The sequence below is a fragment of the Parasteatoda tepidariorum genome, chromosome 3, assembly GCF_982258835.1.
Source record: "Parasteatoda tepidariorum strain Cologne lab strain chromosome 3, Ptep-v5.0, whole genome shotgun sequence".
Lineage (NCBI taxonomy): Eukaryota > Metazoa > Arthropoda > Arachnida > Araneae > Theridiidae > Parasteatoda > Parasteatoda tepidariorum.
In genome coordinates, this window is record NC_141757.1 from 31,074,661 (window position 1) to 31,101,614 (window position 26,954).

At 27.4% G+C, this 26,954-nt stretch overlaps 1 protein-coding gene across 3 annotated transcripts in view; it reads left to right on the forward strand.

Annotated features, from left to right (window-relative positions):
- LOC107439847 (cell adhesion molecule Dscam1) overlaps nt 1–5,195 on the forward strand; it is a 225,302-nt gene extending 220,107 nt beyond the window's left edge. For all 3 annotated transcript variants that reach the window (XM_043053190.3, XM_043053191.3, XM_087159011.1), the window contains 3 exons: nt 696–754; nt 2,672–2,750; nt 4,888–5,195. In XM_043053190.3, coding sequence (XP_042909124.2) covers nt 696–754; nt 2,672–2,750; nt 4,888–5,036 — 287 coding nt within the window. In that variant the 3' untranslated portion in view covers nt 5,037–5,195. The remainder of the gene's footprint in view (nt 1–695; nt 755–2,671; nt 2,751–4,887) is intronic.
- Nucleotides 5,196–26,954: the final 21,759 nt, after the last annotated feature.

Genomic DNA, 26,954 nt, shown 5'->3' on the forward strand with positions numbered 1-26,954 from the left:
TTTATATAATACGGAGAAGTAAATTATACGGTGAAGTAACATTTACTTTATACACGCGTGTAAAATTCTATCTTTAGTGAGTTTGATAGGTTTATACTTGAAAAAAAATTTTTTTTCAAAATTTATTTTCGCTGCAAAAAAATATTTAAAAAAAAAATATTTTTCTTCTCTGGTTACGGCATAATAAAATCAATTTAACGCCAAAATAGTTAATGAAGATTATTTTACGATTATAACAATATTTATATGACTTAATTTTTTACAGTATAAAATGTAATAACACTGTAAAAGAACTTTCCCTGTGAGAGTTAATTTTAGCAGCTGTTTATCTGTTAAATAGTGTTAATTGCTATTCAATGCCTTTACAGCCATATCATATTATTGCTTAGTAAATATTTAGCTTCTGCTTTTATTATTTTGCATACAGCTTAGATGTTTGTTTCCCTTTAAAATAACCAATAACACATTCAACGTTTTTTTTTTTTATTTTTCAGAATAAATTTATGCAACACGTTTGAAACTCATTTCTTATTATTAAATGATTATTGAAATCGTTACTAAAATAATAGTTATTTTTACTTATTCATTATCGTAGTAGTTTTGACTTATAATGACGAGAGCTGATTTGCAAATAAAATTTCATTCCAACATTTCTGCTTGTTTAAATTAATGTTTCTATCTCTATTTTTTTGAAGCGAACAAGGGGGATTATGCTGAGCCGTACACGTGCATAGAATCTGTTTCTACAAGACAGGTAAAAAATTTAAGTGATCCACTTTCTTAAGCTGTACACTAAAATGCAGTTCTAGTACTATTTAAAACGTAATCCGCATTAAATGCAAATAAAACGTATAAAATAAAGCACAAAAAAGGAGTAATATATATCCATTAGTAATATATATCCCGAATCGGAAAAGCAAATTATTGGGATTTCATTTAAAGTTCTGTAAAATGAAATTCTATCTTTTATTTAAGGAATTGAATTTCATCAAAATAATTACTTATTATTATCCCCTTTGTCCTATTCACGACTTTTATTCTTTTTTAATAGCTTTTTTGTTTAACTTTAAAGTGAAATTTTTTATTATTTTGTAATTGACTGAGGCGTGCATCGATTACAACAAAGATCAGGTTTTAACAATCATGTAAATTCTTATGATGACATAGTTAGAGAGATATACGGATAATTATATACCTATGAATCTGTAAAGGTTCTCACAACTTCGACTTTTCTTACACTTTACAGGATGAACAAAAACCTGGCGATATGAAGAAAATATTTTTTAAACAAAACTAAACCTATATATATTTTGTAATAAAATATTACGTAAATATTTCATATAAATTCCGAAAATACTTAGATTCGGACAGTGGTTTATCATTAATCTATGTTAAGTGTCTATTTTTCTCTCGAAATTTCTCTCAGTCTCTCTAGAATAGAACTAAATTTAAAAAAAGAAGTTAACAGAATTTGGGAACCTGGATAATCCTCAAATAGTTTAATTTATGGATCTCTGGGGAAGCTCATAGTTTTCAAGTCAATTATTTTACGAACACATAAATGATTTCAGCTAGCTACTAATTTTCCATGGACTGAGTGATTTTGATGTTAAAAAAATTTTGGAGACAAAAGATGCTAAGAGAAGGAAACAAACGGTATTATAGTGCGAAAGCTAGAAAAAATGCATTGACTTGGAAATTTAGAATTTAATCAGAACATACTCCGACAGAAGGCGCTGCAAATCGTCGATAACCAGAGAGATTAGTTCCAATGTTAAAGCGTGATAAGAGGTTTTTGTACTGTATTATAAAATTTAATCCAGGCATTCGATTGAAAACGTGTGTTTCTTGCACTGGGATATCATCGGTTGGATTATAGACCTATTGTGTTAAAATCCGTAAAGGCGTGAAAAAATAAAAGATGGCTGACAAAATACCATGGAAAAAGTAACGTAATCGTACTGTAATTAAAATTTGAATTTAAGGTTGTAATCTGCTTATGATAAGGGTGAAAAACACTGAACCAATTTTTGTCAACAAATGAACTATTATCTGCCAAATATATGGAGAAAGTCATGAAACGAGTATTTTTAACAGTATGCTATTAATTATTATTATTTGGAGGGGATCTTTGGAAGAATGGTAATCGCTTATGCTTAGGGTGAAAAACACTGAACTGATTTTTGTCAACAAATGAACTGTAATCCTCAAAATATACGGAGAAAGTCTTGAAACGTTTATTTTTAACAGTGTACTATTAATCATCATGATTAATATTATTACTTGGGTGGACCTAAGGGAAAATGCTTATGTTTAGGGTGAACGTTTTTTTTGTCCATAAATGGCCTTTAATCCTGCAAATATCCTGCAGAGACTGTCACTAAACGGATATTTTTAACAGTATAGTATTAATGATTATTATTTGAGAAGGGGATCTTTGGAAGAATAATAGTAGACAGTTATTGAAAATACAAAAAAAATATATTAAACTTTTATGATAAGTGTTGTTTCAAAAATTAAATATCTGAAATGTTTATAAATTGCAATGTTTCGATTTAATCTATCGCTTGCAACATAGAGATTAAAAGCAGCTAAGTATCATTCATTTTCAATTTCAGTCACTTTAAATTTCATTCATTTTAAAGCTACTATATTTTTTTTGTTTATGCAGCAATCTTCTGATGGTTTATTTGCAACAATTAAACGTGGTCCTTCAAGGCCTATTTATATGTCTAATTCATATAAGCAAGGTAGGTAACGTTTGTATTTCTAATTATTGGATTTTTTTATGCTTTGCTGTGTACAATTTACGCTAATATGATTGGTATTTTTTTCAATAACTAGTTTAACATCTTTTTAAGGGGAGAAACCTTGTATTTTGTAACTTGTTTTTTTTACTGTTTCTTTTATTTGTTAATTGAAATATTTGAGACAATTTTTTGAAATCATTATGGTATTTGAGGAACTTTCGGAGACACTGATGAAAACAATTAAATGCCGAAATGGCTTTTTTCTAAAAAAAAGAATAAAACAAGTAACATCTATACGTGAATAGATAATAACAATTCTCTGAGCAGACAACTATGCCACGTAGTGGCGCTCCCACTGGCGGTTAAGGAAATGGGCAAAATTGGGAGAATGTTTCTCCCCTACACACAGTTCCCCTATCTATTAACATGGGAAAACCGGTTTTGCTATGCAGAGAAGACTGCAGCTTAAAATGCGACTTTTTACGTGCAGAACCGTCAGTGGGTTAATAGCGTTCATGCCGAGGTAGCTCATTTGCTTGCCGAAGCTTGTCACGCAAGGACATTTTGAACATATCTTATCAATTTATTTGTTTACCCATCGTTAGTATGGCCGGTCAAGGTAATGCTACAAGATTGCGGATAGTTTCAAGTCTCAAGGTGGGCAAATCACCGGATACCTATTGTAGAGACCTCGGGGTTTCAGGAAATGTGGTTACCACTCTGTGGAAATAGTTCACAGAGATAGGAACAGTAGTCTGCGGACCTGGTCAAGGCAGCAAAAGGTAAAAACGGCGGCTTAAGCCCGTTATTTGAGACTTCTAACCAAAAAGGATAGATCCATGGCAGTAATAAACAGTCTGCAACAAGAACATCTATTTCATGGATATCAGCACCCAGAAACTTAATGAAGGTGACCTATATGTCAGGTGCGATGTAGTCTGCATCCCTGTGTGACTCCTGACTGTGAACCATAAAAAGACCATCTTGCATGGCACCAAGATCAACTGTCATATACAGTGGATGTTTGAGATCGAGTGAGTTCTCTTCAGTGATGTTATGGCCAGTTTGTGCTGTGACTTGAGAGTATTCTGATCTGGGAAGAACCCGGGAGTTGATATCGACCCTCTTACATTGTCGAAAAGGACCGAGGTGGTCTGATTGTCTACACATGCATCATGGCAGACGGGCAAACCAACCTTCATGTGTACGATAGAGGCAATTTGGCAAGTCAGCGATGATATCCTTGGACCCTACTTGAGACTTTTTCAGGAAATATATGGACTAAATGTCCTTTATAGATAATAACGCCTTTCCATTTCCACAAAGTGCTTAGTTGGTGGACGAATACCCCCAATCTTGAGACATTCATTGATTGGAATGATCTGTGGTTTCAACTGCCCTTTATCCCATTGAACACATATTGCACAAGCACTCAATTGTATCTCGAGGACCAGCTCCAAGGACTATCAATGAGCTCTAGGGTGGATGAGGTTAATACATGGACTGATTCTGATGAACAGTATGAAAGGCCGAAGTGAGAGATGTGTAGCAGTTTAAGGACATCATACACCCTATTTGACATGTTTTTTCTCTGACTGACCCAGCTTCTGTAAGACTTCCGCCGCAGTAGATAAGTTCTCAGTTTTCTTGTTCAGTGTACAGATTGTTTTACAAAGTATTGGTCTTATATAGGAAGATCATTTAGCTCGGTGTGGTTTTATTTGCTTTCTTGGTATTTTTTGTTGCAAAAAAATAGATTTTTTAAAATTGTTTTTACTTGTGTAAAGAGCTGCTGGCGGCGTGCAAGGCCATTTCGAGCCAACAGCAGCTGTTCAATTATAAATTCTTATGATTCTTACCATGCTTTCAAGTTTAAAAGCACTCTGAATCACTGCACACTTTTTAGACAATAAGAAAAATCAGTCGAATAAAGAAGAGTGATTCTTTCTTGTGAATAAGGGAAACTCTAAGCACTAACTTACTTTTTCGTTTAAATACCAGTGAAAAGTCACCCTTTTTACCACATGAAAATAAAAAAAAGTATTTGAATTGGAATCTATTTTCTTCGTATCTAAAAGCTTCGTAAATTACTTTCATTTTAGAAAAGCTATTCTTAATGAAATGTTAAATTTTCTAGGTGCCAGCCAGAACTCTAGCTCAAGTTTCTCCAATCGTACAGAGGGAGTCACTCAAAAGCTACCAAACCCTGAAAGTGTGGGCGGGAATACAGACGTGGAAAAATGGAGCAATCAAACAAACATCAGTCAACACAAACCTATGCGATGACATTCCTCTGAGAAATCATCATCATTTTTTTTAAATGAATCATCAAAACTGTTATTATATTGAGTGAGAATGTTTGGAAAAATCCCTGCCAAAACCGAATTTTTACTCTAGTCAATCAAAATATTTAAAATTGTTGTTATAAATAAATGTCTTTTGATATTTTGCTGTTTCTCATTTTTAATTATAAAATTGAAAATACATTATATAATTGGTCAAATTCATATCAATGATATCTGACACATTTTAATAATGGTAGTGGTAAGTGATTAGTTTTATTGACACCGAATTTGAAGATAATATGAACCGTGGTAATAATCTATGAATATTTACAAAACACACCACCAAGAAGAAAAGTATGGTCAAAACTAACGGAATATGGAAAAAATTTGTAGTGTCTCTTGCCCTATGGGAACAATAAAAAGCTTCTAATTTTCTCCCGAAGTGATTTAGTTATGATTTTGGAGAAAAATAATTAGCTTTGTATAATAGCTTTTATACTACGTGATTTGATTTGCAAAATGTGGCTAAATTTGTTAATTTAATCATGAAACCTTAGATCATTGCATAAGAACCATTTATTGAGTGAAATTTACTTTTCAATTTTACTTTTAATCAGATCTTCCGGAAAGTTGTTACTATAAGAAGGGGAAAATTACCATTTTTTTTTAAACCAGGAATATTTTTACCATTTACTACAAAATTTTACCAAAACTTTCCTCCCCTTCAAAAACAATTTCTTACCTTTTCTCTAAATTTTTGTAAACTTTATATTATATTTTTAAAGATTATGGTCAATAAAAGGTAGGTACGTAGGTACAAACCATCTGGTTTAAGTCATATAGTAAAATCAAATACTAAAAAATGAAATAAATATGTGGTAGAAAGGCTATTTATTTACATAAATTTTTAACAAAATCTATTATTTTTTTTCGCTTAAAAACACAATGTTGGAAAACGAGACGAATATGTGTTTTTTAGAAAATTGTGTCATTTAAAGGTAATGATAATGATATATGTAAACAATTACATAATGATAACACAGAAACTATTCTTATTTCACAATAAGGAAAAGAAAATTTCTCACATTTCCCCAATAATGTTACCTAATAATAGCCGTTTGCTAAATAATATATTTGAATATAAATTTGAACAAAAAAATTAAGTGCCTAGTTGGTGCTTTGATAGTTTCGAGCTCACAATCACCTTTTAAATGCTTCCATTGATGAAGACCTACCTTATAAAGGAAAAAAAATACTTTATCTAACAGTAATTAAAAAGTGTTTTTTATGCAAACTGTTCATAAAAAATTCATAATGTAATGAAAGTGATCCATTACAAAAATTTGTGTTATGGATATTTTCATTGTTTAAATTTTTCATGAATATTTTTTTTTTATCTTGCACCAAGTTAAGTAAAAAAACCATTAGTAATAAACATTTATTACTAATAATAATTTTTGAAAAAGGAAGATGTTTTGAAAAATAGAAAATTTCATTTCTTTACTTTTCAGGTAATAAATAAACTTAACTATTCATTTCATACCTAACAATTAACTAAATTTGTAATTATAATACTTCTAAATAACTAAAACATGTAGTTATAATAAATTTTTCGTTTCATAAAACTTTTCACAAATGGTAGTTAACAAAACTATTTCTTTTACGTCGGAATATGTTTGTTTAGAATTTTTAAAAAATGCTTTTGAACATGAAATACAAAGCTCAGTAAAAGAAGTTATAAAATTAGTAAAGTGCATTGCAGTAGTTTTGTTTTATTTATTTTACAATTGCTTATAATAACTAATAGCACAATAAATAGTTTTGTTTATTAGAAAAAAGTTTTATTTTTGTCCCTTTGCATATCTGCAAAACTGAGTGTATAATTTTGTAAATTCACTGATACACAACGTAAATATAATATTTGAAATGATAAACACAATATCATGAAACATAAAATAAAAACTGAAATATGAGAAATGAAATAACAGAATTGAATTCTAAATACAATAAGAAACACAAAATAGATTATTCCTTTTACGGAAATGTCAGTAGTTGCAGAACTAACGAAACTACATGCGTCCTAAAGCGTTGACACTAGCAAAGACTTGTAGTCAATTATTTTATTAATGAAAGCATCTTTTTGCAGACATTAAAAAGGGCGCGGTGAAAGCTTAAATTTTTAAAGCACCTATCATTCGCAAAATTCAGAATTATACTCTTATATCAAATGAAATATTTTAATTAAAAATTCTATATTTATCTTGATCATTTTACCAAATTCATTATATTCTTATGTTTACAATTATTATATACCAAACATATTTCGTTCTGAAACAATTATTTTCTCAACAGCTATGTATTAAAATTTAGGCTTGCAATTTTTATCATTACATTTAAATTATTACAAGGAAACAAATGTCAATATTTTTTCATATTTTTTTAATTGAAAAATGCCTTTTCTCTTAGAAATTTTCTCAATAGCTATAGAATAAACTTTTAGAGTATCTATCATTTGCCAAATTCAGATTAATAGTCTTATATTCAGGAAAATATTTTCATGAAAAAATTTAAATCTATGTCTGATCCTTTTATCAAGTTAGCTACGTTCTTTTGTTTGCAATTATTATATACCAAACATTTTTTTTCTTTTTTTCTTGAAATAATTATTTTCTCACTAGCTATAGATTAAAATATACACTTGTGATTTTTATCATTACATTTAAGTTAATGCGTGAAAAGGGATGACAATAATTTTTTAATCAAATTCTTTTGAATAAAATTGCTTCTTCTTTAAATCTAATGAGAAATTGTGATGAGAAAATTTCTTAATTGCTATAGATTAAATTTTTAAAGTTTATATCATTTGCAAAATTCAGATAAATGCTCTTATATTCAACGAAATATTTTAATTCGAAATATATATCTATATCTTATCATATCTATATGAATTATTATACACCAAACTTTTTTTTTTCTTTTTTGATGAAACAATTATTTTCTCAATAGAATAGCTGTAGATTAAAATATACGCTTGTAATTTTTACAATTACATTTAAGCTCTAACTGAAAAACAAATATCACTACATTTTTAATCAATTCTTTTTCAAATAATAAATGCTTCTGCTTTAAATCTAGCGTGAAATTGCAATGAGAAATTTATTCTCCTCTTCATTTAAAGTTATCAAGATATTCCTTGCTTACATTTTATCCGAATCTCGATCAATTTAAAATTCCATTCTTCTCCGAAATATAACTATCTTTTTTCCCTCTTAACCAATATAGCAAAAAAGTTAAAATGTATTTTACATTTTATTGAAAGAGAGAACACTGAGTATTGATGGGGCTGTTTGAAACTCATCGTTCTTTAAATTTTATCTTATGATGTTTCATAAAAGGTTAAGATGCAGAATAAATCTTAGAAATAGGATCATTTTTGTTTTATAGAAGTCAAACTATAAAAAAAGGAAGAAGAAGAGAAACTTTTATTTTTAAAGTTCCTTTATCGATGTATTTTAATAATATTAAACTTCAGATGGTTAGAGTTTATTTTTTAAAATGGAAATATTCATTGTATTATTTTTAATTAATTTTCAAATTATAGTACATGATTATAAAAATAATGTTAATTATTATTATTATTTTATCATTATTTTTATCATCATCAAAATTTATAAAATAAGTAAATTAAAATAATTTACAAAATCATCAGTTTCTAAAATTTGTAAATTTTCTCTGTACATGATATATTAACTCTTTCATTCCGGTAGGGTCTGAGATTTTGAGTTCCCCTGTTACGGCAGTTTTCAGAAGGAAGGTTTTTCACTTGAACTCGACCATGGTTCCCACCCAGTGAGATAAGTAAAAGGGGTGTAAATGATTTTCCTTTCTCTTCATTGAAACTCAGTCAAGTGGGGAAAAAATGCATGCAGCAACAAATTGTTGGATATGTTTAAAACACCCCATTTACCAAAACGTTAGTTCAGCACTTTTTTGGCGACGAATAACTAGAATTGTAAAAGTTTCCTTCCTTCTTTTTTTGTTTTCTTTTTACATCTTTTCTATTGTTTTTTTTTACTCGATTTTTTTCACAAAATCATGAAATGTAAAAAGTTTAGATAAAAATTGCTCTTCAATAAATTTTTTATTACATTGCATTATTTCAAATAATTCTTGAATAATTAATTTAGCTTTAAATAATATGTATACCATACCTCACAAATTTCTCTGTTTTACCACTTCCGACATCGAATCTCGAGACTTCTTTACTCAAAGTTTATTTAACTTAAAAATAATTTGAATAATCTATTATTTTTTATTAAATGGAGATTTTTATTAAATAGTTTTTTAATAGTATATTGCATTAAATTTTTCAGAATCTTAAAGATTAAATTATAAAATTTTGCTCAATCTTAAAGATTAAAGTTTAAAGATTAATATTTTGCAGAATCTGAACGATTTAGCTATCTTAGTTTTATAAATGACAATACCCATGGCTCGAAATGATCAGTTGAACAGTCCCTAAAAAATATTAGATTTTATTTTTTAACCGTTTGACGAAGATGAGACACCGGTGTTCCTTTTATATATACTTTTTCTTGCACTCAAATTACCATCTATAACTTATTTCAGTATTTTTTAATTGTAAAAAACAGTATGATAGTTTCTAAAAAACTCTCTTAGATTATCAGAATTATATTTATACTAAAATATGAAATATGAATATAATAATTTGAACAAAAATTTTATTTTCATACATGTAAAAAAGTTATCCGAAATTGATTTTCAAAATTATAGAAATTGTAAAAATTGAAAATTAAAGAAAATTGTTTCTTTTAGATCAAAATAACTTTGTGTGAAAATAAAGGCAAACTTTAAAAAAATATCTATATAATGTTTGCAAGTGATCTGTGTTTGGAAGATTTTATCTAACTCAGAAAAAGATACGGGTGTTTCACGCTCTATTTCATAACCATAAATTATTAAAATGCTAAATATAATATTTTTCACTTATTTTCAACCAAATTATCTTAGTGTAAGCAAATCTTATACTATTTGAGTAATACTTTTTGATCCCCATAATTAGATTCAGAGAGAGTAATAGAAAGGCATAATAGTTAAAGATATAAGTTTCAATCTTTCTCTTTACTGATCTATGAAGGCCATATATTCCAAATTATCTTTTCCTTTCTGACAACAATATTTTGAAAAATATTTATTTTCATTCTGAGGAATCACCTGTGTATTGAATTTTTCATAGAAATCAATAGTTATATGAAATAATATGCATATTCTAAGTGGACCTCTTAAGACAAAAATATTATTTCTTTTCATTAAATAGAATCATCACTCAAAATTATTAAATTTTGAGTGATAATATTTAGAGCAGCATTTTATTGCAGAGCACATCTTATATTGTTCAATAAATTAGTAATAAAACTGAATGATATCAAGACCTGCGTTTTCATCTTTAAGAACTAATCCTTTACATAACGTGCTCGCTATCTTGTAGGCAAGAACATTCGGATAGTGTAATCGGCTTCATTAACTTTAAATTATAACAAAAACTATTCCCGCATCTGGTGGCCACAAGTTATCACATTTATTTGTGTGTATTATTATAGATATATGGTTAGTTTATGATTGAAGAATCAGAAAGATGGATTAGTCTGTTTAGTATCTTTTTTTTTTTTTCAGTGAAAAGAAATCTGTGAAAAAATAGAATACTATCATCTTAGCTAATTTGTATATAATTATCAGGCATAATTTACTTTTAACGGTATAAGTGTAATATTAAGCAATTTGTTGACATTAATATTTGATAATGGAGAATTTCAAAGTTGTTAGAATTCCTCAAATTCATTTTTTAATAAAAATAAAAGAATTTTCTTTTGTAGTTTGAAAGTATATTATTTAGTCTAAGTTTTAAAATACAAGTCTAGTTACAGATTCTTTTTTTTCTCCCAATAACCACTTTTGACGTCGAATCGGAATTTGTTTGCGTAAACGTTCAACAATAAATTAAAGAATGTGGTTATTTCTTCATGGTTAAATGAAGCCCAACTGTTATTTTTCTAAGAAAATGTTTCTTGCTGGTTGCAATCCTTTTCAGCAAAAATGGCCAAAGTAAAATAAATTTTAGCTTTTACTATCTTATGTCAAGAAGTGTTTTGTATAGTATATTATTATATTCTCATTACGCAGCAGGTATTCGTCTTACACGCCTCAACTCAGTACCCTTTCCAACCGGCTCAATCATTCACAACACACATCGGGAATTCTTTCCCTTTTGTATAGCGATTGACACCACTATATTCTTCGATCAAGGTGTGCTGGCCTCCTTCTCCGAAGAAAAAAAAAATAAATAAATAAAACGGAAACTGTATTTGAATCCTTCTTGCTCGTATATTTTTAGAAACATTTCGCCCTAGATAATTTTTAAAAAAAATAATTACTGTCGTAATTTTACAAATGTTATTCAGTTATCTATTTAATTATCTTTTTCTTATTTATTTCTTACGTTAGAAAGCTTTAATAAGTCACATAGGTGCAAAGCATTGTTTATTGTTGCAAAAACAAAAGTTTATATAAAACAGAACTAAAGTAATTCAGTTGTTTTTAAATTTTCTCTATAGAAAAAAAGTATAAACGATAAAGAAATTAATACAAATAAGGATACTATCTGATTAATTTTAATAATTTGGAAGGCTTTTTCTAAATTTTAAAAGTATTTTTTATTACACTCAGTTTTTTAAAATATTAAATAAATGAATAAAGTAAACAGCACATTGGAGCAGGAAGCGGGAAGGTGATAATATCCATTCCGTTATATTAACATTTTAAATAAAGCCTGTTGATACTTGAGTTTTTTTAAAAGTAAAATGTTTCATTTATGTTCTTTTTTTCAATATTAACGTGAATAATTTTAATAAATAGAAATAGTATTATGTTGCATGGTTAATAGCATTAAAATAACTTAAATCTTGAAAGAAAATAATAATAATAAATAAACACACTGAATAATTTTTTTTTTAAATTTAATTAATGAGGTAAAAACATTTCTAATTTCTTAAAACAAAATAAGAAGAGATACATGCAATGTCAGAAAAATCAGTGCAAGATTAAATTTGCTACAACCGCAAAGAAACATCAAGTTAAGCCATATTTTCTATTCAACTCTAGTCAAAGTATTGTGCGATTCAAAATTTGATTGACGCAAAATGAATTTCATTTATACGTTGCAAAAAAAAATTACAATTTTTTTTATAGAAATATATCACCTTTTAGTCTTAGACTTACTTTGAATAATTATTGCTAAATTATTTGAAACGTGTACCATTGTTTTTTTTTCGCAATAAAATTTAAAGCATAATATTTACTTCACTGATAATTTGAATATAAATTATTATATTATACTCGATATGATTGTTTTAATGCAGACATGTTTGTATATAATAATATATTTTTTTTATATATTTTGCTATATTGGAGACAATAGTTACAGACAGAAATCATACGTTTTGGGGCGGAAAAAAAAATAAGGCACAAATCGTTAGTCTAAAAAACTTCTAGAAGTTTTTATTTTATACTTTGGTTGATTCCAGGCGAAAATCGTTTAATATTTGAACGCGTAGTTAGTGATTCTAATCAATGACATAGCAAGGTTTTTGATTTTCATTCACAGATAGGTAGCGTCTTAGGTACAAATTGTGGATTTTTATTAGATAGCTCAGTTCTTGTAAGTATTGCGGCAAAACTTTTCGTGAACATTGTTTACAAATTCAAGAAAATTCAGTTGGGAGCAAAAAATAATACACTGAACTCAGCAACCACCAAAAAATAAAATAATTGGTCGAACAAACTGGAAGATATTTGGGGAAATGATAAAACGTCTATTGGTGATGAAGGGAAATGACCAAATGTCATTTTAATTACTCACAAAAGGTAGATAAGTGCAGAATAAGATAAATAGAGGAAGCTACGAATAAGAAAGGGATGAAAAGGTTTCTTTCCTAGTTTTTCAGGAATACGAACTTATAGAATGCATGGTGTCATAAAATTATTCCCACTCGTTCTTGCAGGCTAACAGTAAATACTTTTATACGTCGTCTAGAACAATCAAACTTTCAAAATATTTTTGAAATAGAAACGATTTTTTAGAAATTTTATCCATTCCTCATATAAGAAGAAAAATTATTGCACTTTCTCCTAAATTAGAACACATAGAAAAACGGCAGATCACATTCATTCATAACGAAAATTACTAGACTTAGTCCCCCTCGTTTCCTCCCTCGTGAAACAGTTGATTTTTATTTATTTTTTAATTTAAGCATGCATAGACAAAGAGGTTATTCAAAAGAAAATAAAAGGAAAATTATGACTGACTAGGACTAAAGTCTTTTTCAAATTGTATTCAAATGATTAATTTATAGACAAAATTTGAAATTTATTAAAATTGCTAAAATCGAAACAGAACAAAAAACTTGGGTAACTGTTTCCAATTGCGTTATTAGAAAAAAAAAGAAAATTTAAAAAGGAGAAAAAAAAGCTGAAAAGACAGCAAAACAACTATTGTTTTCTTTTTAAGAATTTTCTTTAAGAAAAAAAATGAAGATTTGATTACATAAAATATGATAGAGTTTTCTTATGTCTACCAATATTAATCATCAGATTTTGAATAAATTGTTTTGAATTAATTTCAATTGAATGGTACCATTGAAATAAATTTATTTTATGAATATGCTTACATTTATTTAATGGTTGATTTTGTGAAGTGATTTAAAATTTAAATATCACTATACAATGTAATTTCTTATATCATTGAAATCTTTAAAGTTTTAAATTATAATTTCTCCTCAATTAGATTTTTTTGAACGAGTATTTTAAATTCCTTAAAAGTTCTGTTTTCAAAATCTTTATTAAATATTCTAAATATTGTTAAATCTGTTTTAAGATTGGCTGCCAGCAAAAAAAAAAAAAAAAAAAATGCCCACAATATTTAAAATCTTTTAATTTTTAAGTATTAGTTTTTAGACATTAAATTTCATTATTTCTAATAAAAATCACATTTCTTATTTTGAAAAAAAAAAAATTAAGAAGAGAGAAAAATAACTAAGTAGAGGAAGTTTATTACTTATAATTTTCTGTTTCTACTTTGCATTAGTAACAATATATGTCTCTGCTTAATTATTTACTTACTTAATTATATTTTTTTTATGTGTGGATAAAAAATCTTTCTATTTTTTTTCTTAAATCTATGGGAAACACCATAAACTAGGGTACGTAGTCGATCAGAGAAGGTATATATGAAATTGAAAATGCATGAAAAATTTGCACTTAATAAATTGAAGTATATATTATTTTCCCCTAATTAAAACAATTAAAATTTAATTAACTCATGTTATTGTTTAAAGAGAGAGAGACTAACAGTTGAATTATTAGACATTATTTACTAAAAGAGACTAATTAAATACAATAGAAAAAGTGTAATCGAAAAAAGGCTAGATATCTTTAACTTTATCACCATAGAAAAACCAACAGTACTTAGTTAATATTATATTTATAAATCTGATGAAAATTGCACGACCTTTTGGTGTGACAATGTTTGAATATGAATTTCTCTAACTTTTTTTCCTCCAATATCAGTTTTATCTATATATTTTTCTTAAGGTGTTCCGTGTTTTTTCCTTATTTTTTAAGATGATCGTTAATCTCTCTCCCAGAAAAAAAAATATAGTATAATTTTTTCTTGAATTTAAAAAAAAAAACCCACAGAAAATGAAGTGTTTGAATTTTGTGTATTTTTCTTTGGTGACGTTTACTGTGTGCAATACCTTACAATGCCTTTCCGCAGCTATTGTAATTCCACAAGTAACAATGAAGAAGGAATAGACAAGTATTGAAAGAATTTCTGCCTCTGGTAACTGTGGGTTAGTAGGATAGTATAGATGCCCTGTGGTGAAGAGGAGTCAAAAAGCTTTGTGAAATTTTTCTACGTAGAGCAAATAGTGGACAACCGTATTGTGTAAATCCTTTTAGTCTTTCCCTTGCCGCGAAAAAAAGAAATATTCCTAAGGGAGTACTACCACAGTAATATAAATTTGAAATAGAATACTGAATGATTTTTATGAAGAAAAAAAAATGATTACGCATAATTAAGAAAAAGAAAAGAAAAGAAAATATTTATTATTTAAAGTTAGTAAAATATTAACACTAATCATTAGCATTTTGAATAACATTAAAACGGTTTGATATCAATGAGGTTGAGAATCAATGAGAAATTAAAGTAGTATTTTGATCGATAAAAACTTGATTTTTGTATGACAAATGAAAGGCTTTCAAACATTTTCGAAAATTCGTTAGGTCGTTTATTTCTAAACATTTTCTGAACAAAAATAAACGAAAAAGATATTGAAAAAAGTAGAAATACTGAAAATTCCTTAGAATAAATTCGTATCTTTTCTTACATTGAAATAAATTTGTAGACATTAATGTATTGTATTTTCAATATTTTTATGCACCATAAAATATTAAAAGATAATGTCTAAGTTTCTTTATTCGCGATCAATATCGAGTAACATAACGACGCATATCATAATGAAAAATATAAGTTTTAATGTTGTTATACATTTTTAAATTTAAAAAAGTAACTAAAACAAGAAATCAGTCCTTTTTCAATTTCAATCTTTTTTTTTCCTTTATCGATTTATGCGGCGTATTATTATTTAACAATAAAGCATTGATCTTTATCATTCGAAGACTATTCGAAAGTTTTATGTAAGTGTTCCTGAGGTTTCCTTGTGTACCTGCTCAAAAGCACATTAATTCGTATATGTACGTATAAAACACTACATTTCCTCTGTGTACTAGATATATTGTTTTGAAAAAAAATTCCGCGAAAAACTATGTAATTAAAATTTGATTCCACTTTTTAATAAGAAAAATTAAGTATAAGGTAATTGCTCAAGCATCATAACCTCCAAAGACTTGAGAATAACAATTGTATTAGGTAATTAAGTTGAAATATCAAACAAATTTCTGTATGCGCTAATTACAAACGCTTTTTTTTTTCTAATACAAAAGTGTTTTTTTTCCTTCTTTCTTTTATTTATTTATTTTTTTTACCCACGGATGTATTTTAACAAGTGTAAAAGAAATGTTAATCAATGTTTGACAGAATTAATTAAACAACTTTCTTATTCCTATGAATAGCGAATATTTAATGTGGTTAGAGTGAAGTACAGTTTCGTCAGTTTAGGCTATTTTGTCAGTAAACTCGACATGGAAATCCAATATGGCAACAGTTTATTTTAAATTTCAGTTAAAAGAAAAAATTTTAAATTCATATATACTTATATTTAGCACGATTTTAACAAGTCAAATTGTCACAAATGAACATAGCCGTTGATTAAATGGTTCTTTTTTTTTTTTTTGCTTCAAAAATAAAATTTCATAATGTGATATGAAAAAAATTATAATTTCGTATTGTAATTTAAAGTGTTAATGCAAAGAAAAATTATTAAACCGAAGAAATTAATATATGTTCCATAATTATTCGAAGTTTGCTTAACGGTTGCACTATGACAAACTCTTGTGGCTAAGAGAAAAGAATTATTAAAGTATAGCAGCTCTTAGGAATTCCCGCGAAGAATAAAAAAACGCTATGTTTTAGTTTTAATTGTAATTTGACACAATTATAAATTCTTATTGATTAAATAATTGTAAATACTTTAACATCAATTCTGAAAAACGTTTATTTATTTATTTTTTATAAAAAAGGGCTGTGAAGCATTTCGTTATAGCACAGGATACGTCCATTTGTTGATTTAAAACAGTGTCTTTCCGTGAAGTTTGCATTAGAAGATAAAATTTGGTGTTTGGCGCTTTCTCTAAAAGAGACATGCCTGCAATTTTTAAAGTTAAGAATAGCAACCTTAGGAGAAAACTTTTCAACAATGCATAGGGAGGGAACTAATTGATGTTAACTGACAATCCTATTTTCTCCCCTCCCCCAATGAACCCCAACAACCGCGAAGCTACCTTCCCCACCTTATACACCTGGAGAGTCACGAAACAACACCTATCCGGAGTTTGCATGTAGATGTTTTTTCGTGACGCTTCGGAAATAAGGGGTTAATAGAGCATGCGCAAAATACTATTAAGTTTAGTATAATAATATAAAGAGTAAGAATGACGAGTCATATCAAACATGTTTTGAAAACAGCAGCTTCAATATTAAAATGACTAAATAGTTATGTTTATTATGTTCTCAATTATTATATACCAATCAAAATTATGGAGGAAACAATTATTTTTTGATTAAAATATATACTTGATATTTTTATCATTTTATTTAAATTATTACTGGATAACTAATAACAGTAATTTTAAATTTTTTTTTAATTAAAGAAAATGCTTCTGCTTTAAACCTAGCGTAAAATTGTGACGCGAAATTTATTATCCTCATCATTTTAAGCTATCAAGATATTTAAATTCCCTGCTTACATTTTATCCGTATCTCGACCAATTTAGAGTTTCATTGTTCTCTCGAATATAACTATCTTTTTCCCCCTTAACCAATATAGTAATAAAGTTAAAATGTATTTTACATTTTATTGCAAGAGAAAATACTGAATACTGATGGGACATTTAAAAACTTATCGATCTTTAAATGTTATCTTATGATGGTTAATAAAATGTTAAGATGGCGAATAAATCTTTGAAATATGATCATTTTGTCTTATAGAAGTCGATATATATAGAGAAATTTTTATTTTCAAACTTCATTTATCAATTTATTTTAATAATAATCAATTTCAGATGGATAGAGTTTATTTTTTATAATGAAAATATTGATGGAATTGATTCTTTAGTTAATTATTAAATTATAGTAGATAATGATAAAAATAATCCTTATTATTATTATCGTTATTTTATTATTACTTTTTATTATCATTATTTTATTATTACTTTTATTATCATTATTTTATTATTACTTTTTATGATCATTATTTTATTATTACCTTTTATGATCATTATTGTTATTAAAATAAAAATTTATAAAATAAATAAATAAAAATCCTTTACGAAACCATCAGTCTTTAAAATTTTTACATTTTCTCAGTACATTATATTATAACGCATAGTAGAATACTATAAAGTGTAAAACAGTATTATAAAGTGTGAATATGATGACTCATTATATATAAACAGCAGCTTCAATATTAAAATGACATTAGCAAACATAACGTTTAACCCTTTGCGCGGCAGAAACTTTCGCCGGAAATTGAAGTCAAGAAATGTCAAAGGATTTTTGTTCATCGTATGCTTGGCCACAATCAAGTGATTGGCTTTATCTAAACATTTTTCGAAATAAAAAAGTGGTTTATTATAAATGGTAAAGCTTAAAAAAAATTAAATTTATTCAAATTTTAGTGTTTTATATTTTTGTCAAAAATAAATAAATAAATGTGACACATTTTTCTCACAACCTCTGAAAGGGTTAATATAATGTTAAGATCATGAAACAATACTCTTCACATTATATTAATGAAAATAAACAATACTATTGATGGAAAAGTAACATTTGGAAACATAAGAGTAAACTGACATTAGGTTACATTTCAATCGTCTTTTTTAACGTTAGGAAACTTCACATTTACAAACTTTTTTAACATTTATAATCAATAGATTTCAAACTAAAAAATAAGAAAATTTTGCGTTATACTACAATTGAAAATGGCTCAATATTAAAAAGTATTTTATAAATATGCATTAAATGCTGCCCAATAAACTAAATTAAGTAAATTTAAAAAAAAAATATTACGATAAACTTGCGATGGCTGCTTCATTATATTTTAGAAAATTAAAAAGATAAAATTTCAAAAAGATATAACCACAAGCTATCTCTTTTCCTGTTTGCATGCACTTGATTTTTATTTTCTGAATGTTTCCCGATGCTCCTAAAAGTTTGGAACACGTGACTCAGATATATCAACTTTTAACTTCCTCTCGAAAAGTATTGAAGTGAAAATACTTTAATCCTATCCAACTATGCTCAATTCTTCCCCGTCTCTTCTCCTAAAAAATTCTATATGGTATCCTTCTGCGAACGGCGAAGTCTTAAGCCTCAAAGGATTTTGGAAAAATATAAATACATTTTGTTTTTAATGCTTGTTAGGACAATAGCTTCGATTCCCCGTTCAATTTTTGGGAAATTTTAAAGTCGTTCTCATCCATAATTGTCAAGAAGGTATTAAAAAATTAATGAAATGATAATTTTCGTTAAAGAATTCTAATTTAGCGTGTTCTTATCTCGCCGCAGTTAAATGTCAACAACAGACGAAGAGATAAAGTTTTTTAGGCTTGTTTTAAAAAGACGTTATCGTAAATGGATTGCATTGCATTTTGTGTAAATATAGATACCAATGATTAGTGGAATAAAATGAAGATAGTCTAACTTTTGTTGTTGGCTTTTAGTCTAATTAAGCAAGTTTAACATGTTGACTTTGCTTTGAAGTTTCTAACTAAAATATTATCTTAAGACAATCACTCTGAACCTTCAACTGTTTTAAGACTATCACTAATAGAACGAGAAATGAGAATGGAAGTATTTTGACGGTCTTGAATAGAAGATGTTTTTGAATAAAGGGTGGTGCTAATATTTATATTCTAAAGAAGTTTCAGTGTTTGTTGATTTTCTTAAAAGAATTTGTTGTAACTGAAGTTAGTTTCTATAATATATTTCAGTTCCCACACTTTCTAAATAATTAAATATTTACTTTTAAGCAATTTATTTATCTTATAATTATTTAATTGTTTTTTATTAATATTACATTACTTTTTATTAATATTTTATCATTTTTATAATTATTATTTATTATCGTTCTAAATTTATTATTTTACTAAATTAATTAATTTTATTTTTGCCTGCATACTGTTTACTATTTTGCTAATAATGACTGCAGCGTCAGTTTCCAGAAATAAGTTAAATACTTGTTTCTAAAATAAGACATGATTTATTAAAGAGTTGTCGGCATTCATTCATATTAAAATGAGGCGTTAGACTGTACGTGAAATATTTCTTATAAATCCGTGATTGTTTGCGTGAGGAAAAAAAAATAAAGTGCAGATAAAATTACATTTCCCCCCCCCCCCAATCCGAAAATTTTTTTTAAAAAAATTCAATTAAAGCGTTTAGGAAATTCGTTTGAAAATGAATTTTCTTTTAGTTTACCATTTAATCATTGTTATAAATAAAACTACGGATAATTGAGGTTCTATTTCAAATATTTTGAAAAACACCAGTGATATTTGCTAGCTTACAGCTCTACAAAAAATTTCTTTCACTGTTTATTTATATTTATTTTTATTCCTTATGAATAGTGATAAAAATGCGATTACTATGCCACCTAATCTATATCCACGTCTTTATTTCAATTCACCTGTATTTAGATGATCTGAATCCATGAGTTTATTTTGTTTATTGTAAAGATTTTGAAAGTTGCTTGTGGTGCAACTTATTCCCATGTTTTAAATTACCTTTAAACTAGGAACTTGAAATTGAGTAAATTCTCCCACAGATTTGAGGGAAATGTTAATTTTCTTTTAGGAAAATATACCACATAGTTTTGTTGATATATTCTAGTAGCTAACAGAGTAGTCAGTGATAAACAGGTGTAGCTTGAGCATGTCGTAAGAGTCAAGTTTCCATTCTGTTTTCAAATCTCTTGCCCTTGAAATAATCCGATTCTTTTGAAAGGTGTTCCTCTCAAATTAAATAATTTAAAATCAATGAATAGAATTATTAAGAATTAAGCAATAAGAATTAAGCTATGTACTGAGAAAAAATAAGAGAGAAAAGTTACTTGTGCGATTTGGGGAAACCAAAAACCTTCTTCCTTCTATTTTTTCACGTCATTGATGCGTAAATACTTTTTGTAATAGACTCAACTAACGATATGGTAGTGGCTATGTTAATTAAACATTTAAATGTCAACTTGTATTACATAGTGATACGTATGCGTAATGCATACTGATTAATTATTTTTTTACTATTTCGCAAACAGTTAAGATGTTTGTCCCACATTAAAATTACCGAAATAATATAAATTTATTCTTCCTTTTCTTAGATAAATTTACACAACATTTTTGTAACTTTTTTCACATTATGAAGTAATTATTAATTAAATAAAGACGCCAATAATGCAGAATTAAAATTGGATAATTGGTAAAATTATTATTGCTGTGAAGGAAAGGAATAATTAATGAAAAAAATTACTTCATTGAAATAAATTTGGGCTATAATGAATTGGCTTTGAGAATTAGCAGCATGCCAAATGATACTGAATTGAGTCCATTCTAGTAGTTCTAGTTTCATTCTAGTTTAATAGGATTTCTATTTTCATTTTTATCCAATAAAGTGTTGTGATAAGTTGATTATTCTGTTTAAAGACGTAAAAAGTTTTGTAGTTGGTTCAAAGGCTGTAGTAAAGCAATGACGCTGAAAACATTTTATTTGAAGTTTCTTTATTTCGAAAAGGAATTATTTTGCGTGATAACGAAAGAAAAAATTCTTATTACATTTTATACATCTTATACTTTTTAGCTTTAAACACTTAACTTGGAATAATAATCAAAACTAAAATTCAGTGAGAACTTAAAAGAATATTAAAGACAGTAGGGATAAAGAAATAGGGTAAACTATACATTTGTAACATTTATTAACTTTATGCTGATGACCACCAAGAAATCTTGAACTTCAATTGAGAAAACTAGATGATGCCTTGTGATTTATGTTGATTTTGTGAACGAGTTATTACGAGTTACCTGATTTTAATGTTCATACATAAGATCCATGAACAACTTTATACTTTTTCTCTTACAAAATGTAAATATAATTCATAAAATAGTGTATTAAATTTTTAATTTTCAACAATTTGACTTAAGTATACCGAAATTTTTGCGAAAAAACATTCTTGAAATAGCAAACAATAATAAAAACTTCTATTTTTTATTACTTTCGAAAAAAAGGAGAAAAGACCGTCTTAAATCGAGTCTTACTTAATAGGGAAAAATACGATTCAGCTTAGCTTCAAGATTCAGCTTAGTTACTTCGATAGAGTTTGTTTCTACTCTAAAACTCTTCCACTTTTGTCTTATTCCTGCAACTAAATAAAACTGAACTAGTTTTCTTAGTTTCGTAGTCTTGCCTCGCTCCAACCATATTTTTCTTAAGATCAAATTGTTTTTTATTGTCTTTATTTTTCCCAAATCGGCCATGACCTTTAACTTCTTCGAATGTTTCCATTGTTGCAGAGGATTTTTTCTCTCCAATTAATTGGTCCGTATCTCCATTCTTTTCGCCCTTTTCTTTGGATTCACCTTATTCTCTTTTTTTTTTTCAGGATTGTAACTGTTACTACCCAAGTTAATTTACTTGCTGAAAGTTATTGCTTTGTGTGTGTATTTAATAGTATTCTTTCTACAAATAAGTTGCTAGTTATAAAGTAATTAAGAAGGTTTCGAGTTAAAAGAAAAGATAACTTTTAGGAATGTATTTTTTACTTTTTATTTATTTATTTCCTCTTGCTTTTACAGGTAATTCCTTCTGAAAATAACATAAATATTTCTTTTAATTTTATAGTAGGCAATCATTAAGTTAAGCGTAATTAAGATTTAAACTCAGTATAAATCTGAAACAATTATACTCAGTTCTAATTTAAAAAGTTTAAATTAAAAAAAAAAAAATTTATGTTTTTATTTTATGTAAATTAAACAGTAGAAATAAATTCTTTCAGTAAAAAATCATGAGGTAAGAACAAAAAGTAGCAAAAGAGTGAACCAATTACAAAAACGTACTATTTTTACGATGTATATTTTGCCTTCGAAACTTTTAATTAAAAATGTATTTTCGGTCACATCTCTTTATATTCAATATTAGTTATTGTTAAGAAATAATAAAAAATTTAAAAATAACTCCATAAGCTAGTAAAATTGATTTAACAAGATTTTTTTCTATTTTTAAGTCATATATGATCTTATTTAAATACTATGTGGTTTTGCATGTAAATTTAAAAGCCTCTACTTATATTTGGTGCAGTTTTATCATAAATTTTTACGTTTCTTGTCTTTCAGTAAAACTATCTAAATTTTCAGTAAGATTCCTTATAGATAATACTTAGAACATTTCTTTTATAGTTACATAGCTTGATTATGCTAATTTTAACTTTTTTTTCTATTTATAAATTTATTTTTACTTCCTGTATGGGAGAAAAAGTGCCACCAAGTTTTTTTTTCATAAAACTTAATTTTATGACCCTAAAAGTCAAATAAAAAAATGCGATATCCAGATGATCACTAATATAACAAACTCTTAATAGTAAATATATTAGACATTCTTCAGCAAGTTTAATTAATAAAAATCCTTTTTAATACTACTTGAAAATATTTCACTATTAGTAATCTGTTCAAATTATAATAAATTGTACTATTTCTCTTTCTAGTTAAATATACGAGTTAAATATCATAAATAAATTACGTGTCAGGAAAGAAATATGTTCTGCCATAAAAAAAAACTACTTTTATTTAACTTCTAATGGGCGAAACTTTGCAAATCGTTATGTAAGCCTTGATAACTAGATACGTTAGAAAGATAAACATTAAAAAGTTTTTTTTTCTTCATTTTTCTAAAATTTCTAAAGTAAAACAGTAAAAAAATTACACTTTTTACTAGTAAATGTTTTAACAGCATGCGTTCACTTATTTAAGACTTTTAGGCTTATGTTACCTCATCACCAAGTAACATAAGCCAATTTTTTTAAATTTTAAATTCTGGTCTAAAGAACCTTGATTTTTTTTCTTTAATATATTTTAAAAAACTTTCATACGTGTAAACATATAGAGTAAATATAGATCCAAACTTTGCAGTTTTAAAACAATTAAAAAGATTTAAAAATTGCCTTAGTATGACTGTGCATCTTTATTAGAAAATTTTGACTAAGCTTTACAAAGTGAAACTTTGAACGGTAATTATTGTTTAAAGTTTTGACAAATCCTTAAAACCAACAATTGAGGGGGAAATTAACAGAGACAAATGCATCACGTGTTGTTTGGTTTAGAATCTTTTGTTCGAAACAAATTTGAATCATAGTTTAAAGATCATGATGTCTTATCCTTCTTGCTCTCTGCTTCCTTCCTCCGTTGACGATGGTCATAATGCCAGCTACCACGAACAAGCTTCAATCAAAGTTGAATGATCATGGCGTCTTTTCCTTGTTACTTTACATTTCTTTCCTCTGTTGACGAAGGTTGTAATGAGAGCTACCACGAGCAAGTTCCAATCCTAGCTGAATGATCATGACGTCTTATCCTTCTTACTTTCCGGTTCTTTTCTCCGTTGACGAAGGTTATAATGAGAGCTTCCACGGACAAGCTTCAATCCTAGTTGAGTGATCATGACATCTTATCCCTCTTACATAGGCTTCGATATTTTTTACTCAATCCTTTCTTTGTTTGAAAAAATTGAAAACAAGAATTTTTTAGTGTCACCAATAAACACGCTTTCATCTGTTCTGAAGGAAATTTAAAGATTACAAAAATGTAATGTTTAATTATTCTTAAAGAAAGGATTTTATTGCTTAAATATGCTCAAAAGTAACTAAAGTGAACTTCTAACCAAAATTTTAGCTTCTGTATTTCGAACACAATTTTTTTAGTTTAAAAATTTTAAGCTGTGACTTTTATTTTGCAGAAATGGGAAAAATGGAGCTATCATCTGGTTCTTGTTTTTAAAATGTAATTAGTCTACACTACACAGATTAAAAAGGAGTTTGACACTGTGTTCGGTGGCCCCACACTATCATTTACTACACTAAAGCTTTTCGCAGCTGAATTTAAATGTAGCCAAAGAACTTTGGATAAATAGCAGAGACTTGAAACTTACTCAACTTCATATCGATAGGTACCAGCTTGTTTGAGAAGTAACTGCGCCACGTGTACAGTTTTGACATCATTGTCACAATCATGCCCTTTTGTCACATCTTTGTGAAGCCTTAATCTCCATGTCTCACCTGGCCCTCAACAGGTTGTTGCTGGAATACTTCGCTTTATAGTTGGAGACGCTTTAAGTTGGGAGACTATGAACGTTGCAAAACTGCAGCTGTTCACAAAAAAAACATCGTTTATGCTCCCACTACTGGGATGGATGTTTATCAAGTCAAGGTTACGGATATACTAGTTGAGGCTAGGATCACATCCAAAGAAAACGTTAGCCACATATAGAACCAATATTTAGATACTAGGGGGTGAAGCTTCCTGTTCGCTGAAACTGCCCAACCACAATGATTGCTTCCCAAAAATTGTTACTCCCTGGCAGAAAACAGTCTTCTTTACAAAATTTGAAATTATACACTTAATGTATATGTACTAAAATAGTTCTGTTTACTTACGCTTGTACCTTACGCGTGAAAAATTTATAAAGACAGTATCTTCACCTAAGTTTCGTAGTTTTATGATACAAGCATTTAATTCTTTTAATTGATTAAAGGCACAACTATTTTTCTCTAATATCACTTCAGATATTGATATAGACCCAAAAAAAACAAGTCTTAGTCCAAAAAAGACCTCAATTATGCAAACCAACTAAGGATATTCTACGAAATAAACAGGAAATTTGTTCCACCAAAACTTTAAAAACTATCTAAAATAAAAAATTATCAAAGAATGAAATATGTTTAAAAGTATGCTACCAAAACATTTACAGACAACAGCAAAATTTCATGATACATCAAATTGGCATTTAATTTTGGTTTACAACAAAATTAATAGTGCCTCAGAAATAAAATAAAGCAATAACAAAGAAAAAAAATGCTGAATTCGTGAAAACTGTTCTATGCGAACTTCATCATCTATATTTGTGCTTAATTATGCGCTATTTGTGCTTTTTATACGATGATATTAACAAACATGCATGATTAATCATGTTTGAAATTAGTTCTTTGTTACCTTTGAAAATTTACTTCTCGCTTTGCAAATGAAGTTTTTTGTGAGTTAAAATATTTCACACTCAGTTTTCATAGCATTTAATCTCATTCCTTTCAAAACTATTAAAAAAAAGTGAAATATTCTTATTTTAAGAGTAATTAAACAGCAAAAAAATGTTCACAATTTATTTTGAAGTTTTATTTTCATTACATTTAAAAGCGTTTAAAAAAATAAAATCTTGAATCCTCTTTTATTTAAATTCCAAAGACGATGTTTCAAGCAATTAACTTTATTTGATCTCTTTTAGAAGCAAAAGAAAAGTTTTACAAAGTTTCTAGTTTAATTACAAAAAAAGGTACTCAGATTTTTCTCTTATTACGATTAAAACAAACAATATCGTTAACAGGAATGGGTTTAAAGTTAAAGGTTGAAAAAGAAACTCTTTTTTTGAAAAAAAGAGCTGCGTTAAGGGTCATTTTTATTCAAGTAAAATGCAAGTGCTTAACTTTTACGTTTAGAATAATTATTTATTAAGGTAGCGAAAATTATGCATATTATAATTGTTCAATTAAATCTTTCCCAATTGTTTTATGAAATGATCTATTAATGCTAATTGCATTCTTAAATATAGATAATTTTCTTAATTACGCGAAAAAAAAAACGTTAAAAGTAAATTTGTGCAAATATTTTTTCCAATATATTTCTATGGTTGGACAAGGTTCAAACATTATGTGTACGAGAGGTCCTAGTTATTAAAAAAATACAGTAAAACAACTTAAAGTCTCTTAATATTAAGTATCCCTTAAATTTTAACAAAAATCCCTAAGATGCTGAGTTGGATGAATAAATTGCATTTAAACGGAGAAGAGATCAACAAATTACTGAATTATTATTTGTAGAAAAAAAAATTCCGCTCTTATATTTTCAGATTGTTAAGGAT